Raw genomic sequence first — 13,839 nt, 5'->3', positions numbered from 1 at the left:
TTCAACATCCTTAACATGTTTAACACTTTCATCTTCATGGTAAGTTGCCTAAAGTGTTTTAGTTTAGAAATATCACCATGTTTTGGTAGAGTTTTCGATATTTATGAAATTTCATCACATAATCACAACATATAACCTAGAAAACACACATAAACATGCACAAATACATTGATCTATCACAAAAGCAACTTGTATTCTCCCTAAAAACATAGTAAAAACCGAAAACAAGGGGGTATGAACTCACGTAGGGGTGTTGGATTCGGTTTTAGTGAAGAATGAGAGAGATTCTCGGCCTTGCTTGTTTCTTGAGGAGAGTTTTCGAGTCCTAGGGACTTCTAAGAGCATGAATCACGGTTTAGAATGTTAGTAAGTGAAAGATTTGTCATATGAAGTTAAACACTTTGAATAGAAAGTATCTTACTAAGTATGAACTTTAATGGAATGTTCTTGAACACACACACAAACACACACAAATTTCTTGATGAGAAATGAGAGGCCTCTTTAGAGTTATTAGAGGATTTTAGGGATTGAAGATGGATGAATTGGGGTTGGGTGTAGGATCTTTGGCCGTAAATAGAGAGGAAGGAGGAGAGAGATTACAAAATTTTGCATGAAGGATAATAGGTTTCTAGATGTATGTGATTATCTTGATACATGATAGATAATTATGTATTGTCAAGCTTAAATTAAATCTTTTCCCATTTCCTTTTTTTCCTTTTTTTTGAACCGTGAATGAGGTGAGGGAAGGAAAGAATTTGATGCTGGGCTTGAATTGAATATATCCGAAATATAAGGTCCACTAAAGGAAGTTTTCGACTCATTGGGCCTACCTATGTGTTTACGGCCCAATAAAATAAAAAGGAATGGAGTTTACGACCCATTAGGGATAAGATGAATCATTCTAGGCCCACATGGCCCACATGGCCCACAATACTTTGGTTTCATGAATGTGTGTCTAATTAGGGTCCAAATAGAGTTCCTTGGCCCAAAATGGCCAAATTGAGAGTTTACTAGCCTATTAGGCCCAGTAAAAGGATTCTGGTCCAATTTGAGTTTTAACAGGAACATTAGGGTTACAACCCACAGTTGAGTGTATGAAATGCTTTGAATTAGGTTTTTGGAATGAACATCATGTATTATCAAGATTAAAGTTGCAGAACACATCAAAAGTTGATTATATATTGACAGAATTTCCTAACCAAGAGTGCTAGTTGTGACATCATCCCCCGGTAGAGAGAATTTCATCCCGAAGTTCTTTTGAAAGGTAGGATCATGAATGAGAGAATAAGTGAGGGTACTTTTGCTTCATCTGGTCTTCGCGTTCCCATGTGAATTCTGGTCCACACTTAGCGTTCCATCGAACCTTCACAATCGGAATACGACTCTGTTTCGTACGCTTCACTTCCCTATCCAAAATCTCGACCGGTTCTTCGATGAACGGGAGTTTCTCATTTTTTTCGATTTCTTCTAGTTTAGTGGTATTTAATTAACTAAATTTTTTGTATTTACAGAGAAATTTTGATTTGGATAAGCTTAGCTTTAATCCCCAACGTGCTCAGTTGTTGCATAGAATTGATGCAAGTCTACAAAAAATTTATAGAGGCCGGAAAAACAAAGCACATACTTATTTTCAGAATGTTGGACGACTTGCAGATATCCCAAGGGCATTAGCCACCCCCACCCCCCAAAGAGTATATCACCTGCAAATTGAGCGCACACAGTCGAACACTTTCAAACGCCTGAATTTATAAAGCATTCGATGACAAACAAATGAGTTTGTGCACAAGAAAAGGTTGTAAATAAGGGGGTATCGTGCTTGTATAGCAGTGTCTGTCTTAAAGAAGTAAGTTATGCTATATTTAACTGTTTATTTAAAGTATAATTAATCTAAATTTTAATGTTAAATAGGGCATTAATGTTAAATATGTATGTGGTGAATTTTTGTTTTCGTGTGTGTGTGTGTGTGTATATATATATATATATATATATATATATATATATATATATATATATATATATATAATGATGTTAATCAAGTTTTTTGAAAATACATAATACTTTGCTCCAAGTGATCAATAAACAAACCCAACCTTTTTCTGAAGCAAGCGATCTGACATTACAGGACATAAAAAATGTTCTGAAAAATTTTAAGGTGTTCGACGTGGCTATATCAGAGGAATCGAGGGTAAACCTTCTACGGTTGTGTCGATATACGATCGGGAACAACCAATGACACAACCATCGCCATAATCACAGGTAACACGACTGTTTAATTTCAAAATCTAATACATACATACATATATATACATATACATATATATATATATATATATATATATATATATATATATATATTTGTTAGTTTGGTAATAGTTTATATGTCGGTAATTGTTAGTTTGGTTATAGTCTGATATATTGGTATTTTGTAGTTTGATTATAATTTGATATGATGGTATTTTTTTAGTTTGGTAATTGTTAGTTTATGAAAGTATAATGCTATAAATGAAAAAAATGAAAAAAAGTAAAATGCTATAATGTGTTATATGCAGTGTGTGTAGCATGTATATTTAATTCTAGTTAGAAAGTACTATGTTATAATGGAAAAATGAAAAAAACTAGGATGCTATAATCGTCATGATCTTAGTTTGTACTTTGTTTATATTTTCCTAAGTTTAGTTATAGTACAATGCTATAATGGAAAAATGAAAAAAAGTATAATTCTATGATGTATATGCAATATGTGTAGTATGTATGTTGTTTGTACTTTGCTTATATTATTGTAAGTTCTTGGTTTAACTTATAAGACTGTTGTTTTCTTTGTAGTTGGACATGCTTCAAACAATTTTAAAAGACTCGACATGTAGTGCTGCACTTGAAAAATGGTTTTATTCGTTGCGACAACGAAATGATATAGTAGGAATGAGGAGAGCGATGATGACAAGTAACTATTTTTAGGATATTTGTAATGTTTTGTTTGTGTAAAGATTTGTAGACATGTATTTTGGATATTTGGCAGTATGTTTGGATGAGTATTTTGAACGGATGTCATTTAGATTAATATTTTGGACGGATGTTGGATTAGATTAATATCATAGCAGTTTTTATGATTTTTATGTAGGTTTTTTCTAATTTTAATGTTAAATACAAAATAAAGAAAAATACAATTAATGACGATGCCTTTAGTGACGACACACTTGTATTAACGGCGACATATAGACTTATCGGCGACTTTGGGAGTATTTGCTGCGAGAAATCAACGGTGACAACTCATACTTTTAGCGGCGACGCTTTTCACTGCTAATACTCATATTTCTTGTAGTATTCGTGTTAGAGCTCACTTTGAATGCATAAACAGATTGTAACTCCTCCCTCCCTTATTCTTATAAAACTTCTTCTTGTTTAAAAAAATCGTATGATGGGATTGTTTTGAGCTTAAATACTTTTTCGAATCCTATATTATAAACTTTTAGAAGGTTTTAATATCGATGCATAATTTATCAAAAAAATCGAAGTATTACAATAGAATGATAGATTAACATAACCGTCGTATTAATCAATACATAGATCTAAGGAAGGGAAACGCTATATCAAATAATAATAAAAAAAAGACCACAAACGAACCCTAACTCCAATGAAAGAATTGTCTCTGTCGTCAAACTTGGTCAAAAGGTTTATTCTCTGTGTGTGGATGTGGTTGCTCTATCTTAATTGTGAACCTATATGAGTACCATAAGAAGAGCACGCCTCATGATGGTGTCTGCTGTGAAGTTGGCATCGCTTAAAAGGGAAAACAAATTGTAAAAACACAACCATCTTATTGACCTCAAACAAAGTAAGACCTATCATTATTATTGTTCCTTGTTTGTTAGATTCATTACAGAATCATCGACTCATGCCATTACTTGTCTTTTCTTTTTCTCAATATTTTATAGATGGAGAAGATCTCAAGATCCCACCTGAATTCCCTCAAACTTCATTATCAGATTCAGAATACAAACCTCGTAATATATAGATATTCTCTCTTAGATTGCTTCAGTGAATTCTTCGGTTATAAGTGGGAGTCCTCGAATTCATGGTAAGTCCTACATTTTTTCCCATAAAGCCAAACATGCATACCGTAATACTGTTTCCCTTTTTAGGATCTTGTCTCAAAATTTATAGTTCTTTATTGTTATTTTTGGGTAGTTTGCGTAGATTTTAATTTCTTAACTTTCGTTCAACATTTAAACGGATCACAGGGTTTCCATGCATGAAAGGCTTTACATTTCGAGATTCATTTGTGCTAATTTTGACAAGTTGATGGACTGTGGACTTTATAGAGAAATTGTCCATAACAAGCAACTTTTTATCCTGTTCTTTTTTGCTTTTATGCCATTAGTGTATGTTAAACTTGTCATGATCCCTTGATTAACATACTAACCAGCGAAAATAAGCAAACCATTCAGTGTCTGGTTCGACGTACCTTCTTCACCAATCATGCTTTTATCTCTATTTGATTTTACACAACTATGTTTGCCCATACTAAATGATATTATGTTGTTTGGCAATTATTATACGGAAATTTGGCCTCTTGTTTCAATTCCATAGGGATCCTATCTAGAGTGATAATTAAGCGGTTTCCTTTTATTACAAAACAATGAGCCAAAGGTCTCCATCTATGTTTGTAGAGCTAATTACAATCTCTCTCTCTCTCTCTCTCTCTCTCTCTCTCTCTCTCTCTCTCTCTCTCTTAATTTCAATTTTTATATCAATTTTCCTTTTTAATCTCATGGTATGCCATGAATCCTTTGGTAAATCTGCCCGAAAAAAATATATATATTTAAAGTATACCTTTGAAGGCAGTATAGTGTGAACCTTATTTATGTAGAAAACTTTGTATAACAGAAGAGAATTATATTGCACGTTTTGAGAGGGAGTTACATGCATGGTTTTCATGTTAATTGACATATACTCCGATTACCAGGTTCATTTCAGCATCCCCCCAAGCATGCATCATGTCATAAACTTCTTTTGCAAAATTATTTGTCATACACTAGCTACCACACCTATGCACACTACTGATTGATAGTGCTACTAATTTTTCGGATACGCTATTTTTTCTTTCCATCAGCTATATATCCCGTAAAATCAAAAAGCTTGTTAGTTATTGCGCTGTAGGTGAATTGAAGTTTTCCGTCCATAAATTTGTTATGCAGGTACTTTGTTCGGATGTTTTTATATTATTAAGAACATTAATCTAGCAACTTAATCTATGGTTATACGTACTTATAGTATAAACATATCCAGGACTTAATTTTCATTATTTACACTACAAAATTTTGAATATTGTATTATCACTACAAAATTTTCCAATGCATGCATATTATATAAATACGTTTATAAATTTTCGTTATATACGCTACAAAATATTAGATTTTTATTAAACATTCGCATGTGCATACAAGGCAATGAATGATTAAGCAACAAAACCACGTATACAATGATGATCAGGAAAAATGCATTAGCAATATATATCAATTTGAACAAACGATCGTATTTATAACGAATACCAAATTATTAAAATCAAGATAATACATATTGTATAGCTTAGCACAACAAATTTGATGACCGATATTAGAATTATTATGTACAACAACTAGATCAACAGTTTGATACTTTGATATATTAGTACATACACTTTAGTCACTATAATATATGCCTCATTTTTTTTCCTTGTTGAACAAGGAGTTCAATTAAAGTTCTGTTTTGATTAATTACTTCCACAGATCAATATGGCAGGTGGAGGTGGATATCGAGGCGCCTTCTGAAGCCATCTCATCACTCTTAGACTCGCTTAAAATCATGTTCACCTGTTCAGCAGCCATTTGAAGAGACGATGTAGGAGGATTCAAATAATTGTTTTCCTTGGTGACTGCATCTTGATCGTTACTAAACTGAGAAGCAACAAATTTATCCATTACACGCCAATCAGTCATCACTTGAACATCATTTCCACCACCATCACCATTATTATTATAACCATAAAGCAAGTTGGGGTTCAATTGGTGATCAGTTGGAGGTTGAAAAGTGGTTGCATAGGAAGCGTTAATGTTACCAGCTGAAGATTGTGGAAATCTAAGAGACTCTAATTGAGGAAGCTGGAGGAAGGAGTGCTCACGAGGGAAGTTATAATGGATTTGATCATCAAGCTCAGATTTCGCAGGAAATTGATGCTGGAATGAACTGTTCGATGTATAAGGATGAGAATGAGATACTCGACTTGGGGATTCAAAATCCGGCATGAATGAGACTTGATCATCGTACCAACACACAGAATCATGTTCGTCCATTCTACGTACGGTTGTTATTCGTTTTTTGAACACCCTGCATACAACCCATCCTTCCTCCTGTTGCAAATTATAAAGAACGATGCATGCATTAGAATCAGTTGATAATAACTCATCTTACTGTTATATCGTTTTTGTTTAAAGGTAAGTATATATCGGGATAGCTGATGAATATTACCAAAGCATGTGTTCAAAAATTATCTTTCATTTTGCATCTAAAATCCATTGAACTTATTAGAGTTTAATTAGATTTTAATGGACAAATACATAATCATTTTACTTTTTATATTACTCTATATTAAATTAATTTTCTTATAATACATTGAACTCTATATAAAATTCAATTAAATATATTTTTTAAAATTATTTTACTTTCAATTAAATATATTTTTTAAAATTACAAGGTTATGTTTTTGAAGAGTTTAATGACTATTGAATTCCATATTGTCAATATATATATATATATATATATATATATATATATTTTTAAAAAGGTATATAAAAATATATATTGAATGCTAACAAGACATTCAAAATGGTTGGACATATCATCTCATTCACTCTCCTGTTAAACTATATTTTCGTAAAAGAAGCTTTTTGGTGTATAAAATTAATTCTGGATTCATTTGGTAATAACAAACTAATTCAAGAATATTTAACTCATTGAAGCTGTTAATTTAGTCATAAAAGTTCTCCACTTTCAACGTACCTTGATTAATGGACAATTTATTAAACTATCTTCTAGAAGAAAAAAATTTGTTTCACGAGATAAATAGCAAATGAAAGGTTTTATTTTTTATACGAAATAGTTGCAATTAATTTTTTGTGATGTACCTATATAGGTTCACCCGTGGAAAAATGCATGCGATCAATTTTGTTATATATTTAGTGAAACTAAAACTTGCATAATAAATTTTCCTTGTTACTCGAGAAAAAAGAGTGAGTGATTTTTTTATATTATTATTATTATTATTTTGGATAAATATACGAAAGACCTGATAATAGGGTGAAAAATATATATATATATATATATATATATATATATATATATATATATATATATATATATATATATATATATATATATATATATATATATATATATATATATATATATACTACTTGCCTGAGTCATAGCATTTTCATTGGTTTCTAATCTATACTCGTGCATGATCCAATCTGATTTCTGTCCATTAGGAGCTCGACCCTTATAAAACACCAAGGTCTTTCTCATGCCAACAAGATTGTGCTTTGAGTATATGGCCTTATCTCTTCCAGTCGCTTTCCAGAAACCAACTTTTGTAGCCCTATTAGTTCGAGTTCCTGTCGGATATTTCTTGTCCTTGTGGCTAAAGAAATACCACTCATTTTGTTCTTCAGTTCCTAGCTTGCATAATTCTGTTAAGGTAACATAAATGCAGTCAAGTTACAATTCGAATGTCCATAATTATCGTAAGACATATTAGCATATATAATTATAAGTGCTTAGGGAGTTGGAAAGTTTGCATGCATGAGATGTGTAATGCCATACTAATTAATTTGTATTGCACAACTCAAACACATGTATCTAGAATGCAATTTTCCAGGAGCATCTAATTAATTAACTTGTATTGGTTCATGTTGAATACCTTGAAGATCCCATGGTTCAATTCTATAGAGATCAATATCTTTGATAACATCAAGATCAATTCTTTTAGCTGCAATCTTTTTCCTAAGGTAGTAATCTACAAGCTCTTCATCCGTCGGGTGGAATCTAAAACCTGGAGGAACGTGTGAAAAGGTATTCATCCTCTCAAAGGTGTGAGTCTACAACCTGCAGTGGGCAAATACAACTATTGGTCAGTAAAAGAAGTAGAGAGATAATGTATTATGTCGATGCATTCTCAATCCACATGCGTTATAAGTTTATCAATTGAATTGTATGTGACAAGTAGAATAAGGACATGCAGTTGCATTGCTGCGGAGTTTATGGAGAACGAAATGAGCGGTATTTGAGTATAAGGAATTGAAGAGAACTTATTTCACCATTCTAGCAAAATTAACGATAAAAGCTCTTTGCCACTTCAAAAAAAACTTTTCCTGATCTCAGTAGTGGAAGCTGATCAGTTTTGTACAAAGAATCATGTTTAAGAAGAAAAAAAAGTTATTAATTCAATCATCAGAGCAAGTTCTTGGACTGGCTAATGTTTTTTTTTTTTTTTTTTTTTTTTTTTTTTTTTTTTTTTTTTTTTTTTTGTTGATTCTGAACCTATATCAAGTTCAAGAAGTTAGGTGAAATTAACAGAAAATATTTTCATAGCTAGTCTTTGAACATATATAGTGTTTATAGAACATTAATCATATTAAACTCTTGAATTAAGCCCAGACTGATAATACAAAGAACATAAATATTATATAGAAGTAAATTAGTGAAACGAATAAACCTAGCTATATCTTATAGGACTTCTCAATTAAATACAAAACATATATATCATAAATGTAAAGCCGAAATATTTATTACTCATATCATATTTTGAACTCTTAATCTTTATTAAGCCTTACCTTTGCGGAATTAATGATTAAATACAACTAATTAACATGATTCTTAGTGCTCTTCATACTCACTTTGAGCCAGATACATTCGTAAGTAACTAACACCTAAGCACCGGTTTTTGAAGAGGATAACTTCCTAATATTGTAACGGGTATATATATAGTCTTTTCTTACACGATATGAATCCTTAACCTTCCAGTTAAGGAAGAGTAAACATAATTGATGTTATTCATGTATAAGATTATATAGAAGTGGCAAAAATCGAGGTACATTAATTGGGCGAATTTTCTGTAATGAAGAAGAAATTCCTAATGTAGAAGAAGATAAATCAGATGAAAACACAAAGAAAAATAGCAGAAATATAGTGTAGGGTAGAATGTAAATCAATGATGTGAACAAAATGAAATGCAGTGTGTCGACAACGTTTCTGCCATGCATACTCATGGGAGAAGCACCATTTTATTACTTCATGATCAAGCTAAAACTACTCAAGTTTGCTTTTTCTTGAGGAAAACCACTCAAGTTTTGCACCACCCATCAAAAGTGAATAACCAGATAATAATGCATTATAAATAACTACATCTTAACAATGTCAACATACTAAATCGCTTCAGATTAATACACCTATAGAAGTGCATTGAATCAATCTGCTAAGATTTAGTTAGCAAATTGATCTCAAACCAAAAATGGAAACAAAAAACAAGAAGTTCAATTAAGGAATATAATCATCGAGGTAAGAAGAAAACATAGATGACCATGAATTCTGATCTGTAAAAATGACTGACTAAAAGTTGGAACTTTTGTAAGTCGATTCATTGAACGACCGAATATATTCTCCTCTAATCTTCATACATAAACTATGCTGGAACGTAAGTTAGACGAATAATCATATCATGGGACTAATGTTGGATTTGAGAAAATCATTCCCAGGAAACTGAATAATATCAGAACACACACATACGTAAAGAAACTTTAAAGAGAGAAGATCATGAAGAAGATGAAGAATAACAATCAAAACCTTGGAAATGGTTTTTTGATCGATCAACTAATCAAATTTCTTCAGATAGATCTGGTTCTTCTGCTACCAGTAGATGGTGATCAGAGAGAGAAATAGTTCCTTTTGGTACAAGATCCCTCGTCCTCAATTAATAAGCAAGCAAAGGAGACAAAAAAACAAAGGCAAAAGAGCAAAGAAGAAAAGAATGTTTGGGACCCAAACGTTTTATATCCTCGGGAATTGAAGTGATGAAAAGAAGTTTGTCCTTTGGCTGTCTAAAATAACATCAGATCCCGAGGAAATAAAATCTAATACAACAAATAGAAAGGAAGCACACAAAGTTGTTTTGTTAGAAGAGCTACATAAAACCAAAGGATGAACACAAAAGTGTATCTTACTTAATTACAGAATTATATCTCTATATCTTTAGATATTTGAAGAAGATGATGGGAAGAGCTTGATTGCCGGAAAAGCTTCCTGCTGAGAAAAGAGAGGAAGATGATGCGGAGAAAAGGTGGCGGTCATTCACTAATACTCCACCATCCGGCACCAGCTACTGATGGAGACCACACCAATTTATATATCTATATATATACACACAAACACACACACATATATATATACCAGATTATCTCTTTTCTTCAGTTTTTTAGGTCAATGGAGAGAGAGAGAGAGAGAGAGAGAGAGAGAGAGAGAGAGAGAGAGAGAGAGAGAGAGAGAGAGAGAGAGAGAGAGAGAGAGAGAGAGAGAGAGAGGTGATTTTTAAGAATGTGACGACATCGGATCACTTAAAGGACACCCACACCTACATACCCGACCAAAAAGAATGTTTGGGAAGATTTCCTCTTTGGAGTCTTTGTTTCTATGGTTGGAGCTTCTTATTTTAATTATTTCACTAGATTTTACTTTGTTTTTGTTTCTATGGTTGGATCGCGGAGTATCTTATTTTAATTATTTTAGTAGATGTAAAATTCGTGTAAAAATTAATTAGTTTTGAGACATATATAAAAGTCTATCAAAACAAAAATTTATATAAAAGAATATGAAAAACAAATATTTTGAAAATAAAAATTTGAAATAAATACGACTAGAAGGATAAATAAGTATTTTTCATAATAAGAGAAAATTGCTCTCCTATAACATATAATTATAAATAGATAATATACTCGTATAATTCAATCGCATCTACTCAATGATTTATGTTTAAATAAAACTAAACATGATTTACGATTTAGTATTAAAATTTTATGTTGTACATTTTTATTTTGAAATTACTTGTCTATTAATTTTTCTTTTTAATTTCCATCATAATAATTAATTGATATATAAACCATTGTTTGTAAATTAATCAATGTAAGGATTTTTTTTGTTAATTAATTAAAAGCCACTTCTTTGAAAAAATTTGAATTATAATAAATATAATTTTTTGATAATATTTATTTAATTTGACTTGTCCTTCTATATTTACAACATTTAAATATTTTTAAAATTTTGGAAAATAGTATCCAATTAAATATATTTTTTATAAATTAATTTAATAATATGATTTATGTGTTGGATTAAACATAATATTTAAAATAATAAATAAGTATATTGTAATATTTATTTTAAAGAAGGGAAAATGACCTAAAAAGGTAATATAACTTTCACTTTGTACACCTTTAGTCATGATTTTTTTTGTGTGTAAAATAAGTCATTGAACTTATTATTTTTGTACACATTCAGTCCAAAGATTGAATTATGTTTTGCAGCCAACAGGAGCAATCTTGAAGAATAAGGACTAAAAGTGACAAGTGACGGAACTTTGGAGGATTGAAGAATTAAAGAAAAGAAAATCCCAGCGAAAAGCTAAATCCACATCGTGGACTTCACTTACACGACATGGAGTTGGTGATTCTAGAAGATGATTACACGGGAAGTCAAAGTCCTTGCCCGATAAGGATTCATTCAAATTCGCGATGTGGAGTCCTAATCCACGACATGGAGTGCAAAATCACGAATATTACATATATCCTTGGTGCTTATGATTTTAAAAGGTTGGCCAGAGACTAAGAAGGTTAGAATACGATTCTGGAAGAGAAAAACACAGAGAAATCAAGCATTAACATCCAAGGAAGACGAAAGAGTTGAAGATCGCAACTTTATCTTTTAATTTGGTACAATTGACTATGTTTTTATTTATCAAGTTTGAGTGTTTGATTTTAGCCATGAGTAGCTGAATCTAGCTACTCCCGTTTAGCTAGATGAAACTTCAACTCATGGTTTAGTTATTTAGTTAGAGATTTTGTTAGTTGTTTATTGCTTGTGTTTGATTGTTAATGCCAAGCATGCTAATATTTGATACTTAAATTTCTTGAAATTCATGTTCTGTGTAGCTTAGTGAACAATAAATCGCATGAATTTGAAACTTAGTAATTTAGTGGCATTAGATTACTAGAGCTAGGATTGAACCAATCTTAGATTAATAATTAAAGTATTTAAATTTGGCTGTGTTAGAGAACATATATTGTGATTATAATTATGTTTGTTTAACTGATTTTACATAGCTCCATTCATAATTCATAATTGATTATGTGTTAAATTATGTGTGACCATGCATAGTTCTACATGAATTAATTAAATATTAGTAATTTGGGACTTGAATTGCTATTAATATAATAATTGGTAACTAACATGAGTTATCCATAATTAGTAGCTAACCATCGAGGAGAAGTGGATTCAAATTAAACAAGAGTGTTTTTAGTCATTTATTGAATTTGATAATTCGGAAAGTAAGTTTGTTTGAACTTGTAAAATCAGATAAAAAATACAAATTTCTTTTTTTTGTTTTAAGATTAATATTTAGTAGATAAATTAGTTAGCTTAATCTGTTCCTTGTGTTCGATACGTAACTTACTTTACTGACTAGGTACACTGCATATAGGTGCATTAGTATATAAGTAGTTAGAGTTATATATTTAAAGCTAGATAGGTATAATATATGCACATCACTTAATTATTAATTAAGGTTAATTATTTTGTTGATTAGGTGGAGTCTAGATCCGGCAGTTCAGGTGCTAGGTTTTTTCGTGTCATCAGTATCAAGTGAGTCTCCTCACTTACTCTTATATGTATGGTAGGGTAGTTGTATCATTATGAACAGCAGGGTTTAGCTGCTATGTTATGTTATTTTATGACAACTATATGTGACTGAGGCTGTTGATAGCCAACCAGGGTTGCTGATAACCCTTTGAGCGTGTTGTTAGCTCACCAGGATTACTGATATTCCTAGGGTTGTGGATATACCATAGTTGTTTATTTATGTTGTGTTATATGTGTTATTTTGGGGAACACACTAAGCTTTGTGCTTACAATTGTTGATTTATATGTGGCAGGTACTTCACAGGACCACAGGAAGCTGAAAGTCTGATTGTACACACACACTGGGGAATTTACTACTGGGACATATTCTTATGTACTATGATATTTATGATACTTGTTGCTTTGGGATGATCCTGTATTTGATAAGTTGGTTGTGAAACTATGGTTTTTCGAAATTTAAAAATGAAAAATTTTGTCGAAAATTTGAGGTGTTACACCTTTACATTCCTAAAAATAGCAAGAGAACCTTTAGTTATTGCAAGAAAGTCCAAAACAATCATGTTCACTTTCTTGAATCCCTATTAATATTAATGTTACCATCTTTCTTCCCAACCTATTTTTCTTTTTTTTTTTTTTTCTTTTTTTTTTTTTTAATTTTTAGATTTGAACCTGCCATAAAATAAGACATACCATGTACCGATTTACAGCCGTTTAAATTAGGGCTTCCATTTATCCCATTATAAGTTGCTTGATAGTCTTCTCTTGAGGTTTTCTTTCCATCCTGATAGACTTTTGCAATAGACAAAAAGAAAGAAAATATTTCCAATAAAATTGAGCATAAAGTATTCTCCAATATCATTTCGTTCTCTACCTTTGAGAACCAAACAAATGCAAAACGCTTCC

At 31.3% G+C, this 13,839-nt stretch overlaps 1 protein-coding gene and 1 long non-coding RNA gene across 3 annotated transcripts; one reads left to right on the top strand and one right to left on the bottom strand.

The window, feature by feature from the left end:
• Nucleotides 1-3,882: 3,882 nt before the first annotated feature.
• On the top strand, nucleotides 3,883-6,540 carry LOC128126731 (uncharacterized). Its single transcript, XR_008224839.1, has 2 exons — nucleotides 3,883-4,075; nucleotides 5,766-6,540. It is a non-coding gene; the product is annotated as an uncharacterized LOC128126731 (long non-coding RNA).
• LOC111903845 (NAC domain-containing protein 7) lies at nucleotides 5,536-10,492 on the bottom strand. Of its 2 annotated transcripts, none has more exons than XM_023899599.3 (4): nucleotides 10,254-10,492; nucleotides 7,955-8,139; nucleotides 7,453-7,724; nucleotides 5,536-6,386 (listed from the first exon to the last, which is right to left on the bottom strand). In XM_023899599.3, exons 2-4 carry the CDS (start codon nucleotides 8,112-8,114, stop codon nucleotides 5,754-5,756), a joined length of 1,065 nt encoding a protein of 354 aa, XP_023755367.1. In that variant the 5' UTR covers nucleotides 8,115-8,139; nucleotides 10,254-10,492; the 3' UTR covers nucleotides 5,536-5,753. The 2 variants fall into 2 exon arrangements, with proteins under 2 accessions (XP_023755367.1, XP_023755359.1); XM_023899591.2 differs by lacking the exon at nucleotides 10,254-10,492 and adding an exon at nucleotides 9,877-10,247.
• Nucleotides 10,493-13,839: the final 3,347 nt, after the last annotated feature.

Source organism: Lactuca sativa, chromosome 6 (genome assembly GCF_002870075.4).
Source record: "Lactuca sativa cultivar Salinas chromosome 6, Lsat_Salinas_v11, whole genome shotgun sequence".
Classification (NCBI taxonomy): Eukaryota; Viridiplantae; Streptophyta; class Magnoliopsida; order Asterales; family Asteraceae; genus Lactuca; species Lactuca sativa.
The sequence above is the reverse complement of the archived record's forward strand: the minus strand, read 5'-3'. Positions and strand labels throughout refer to the sequence as shown.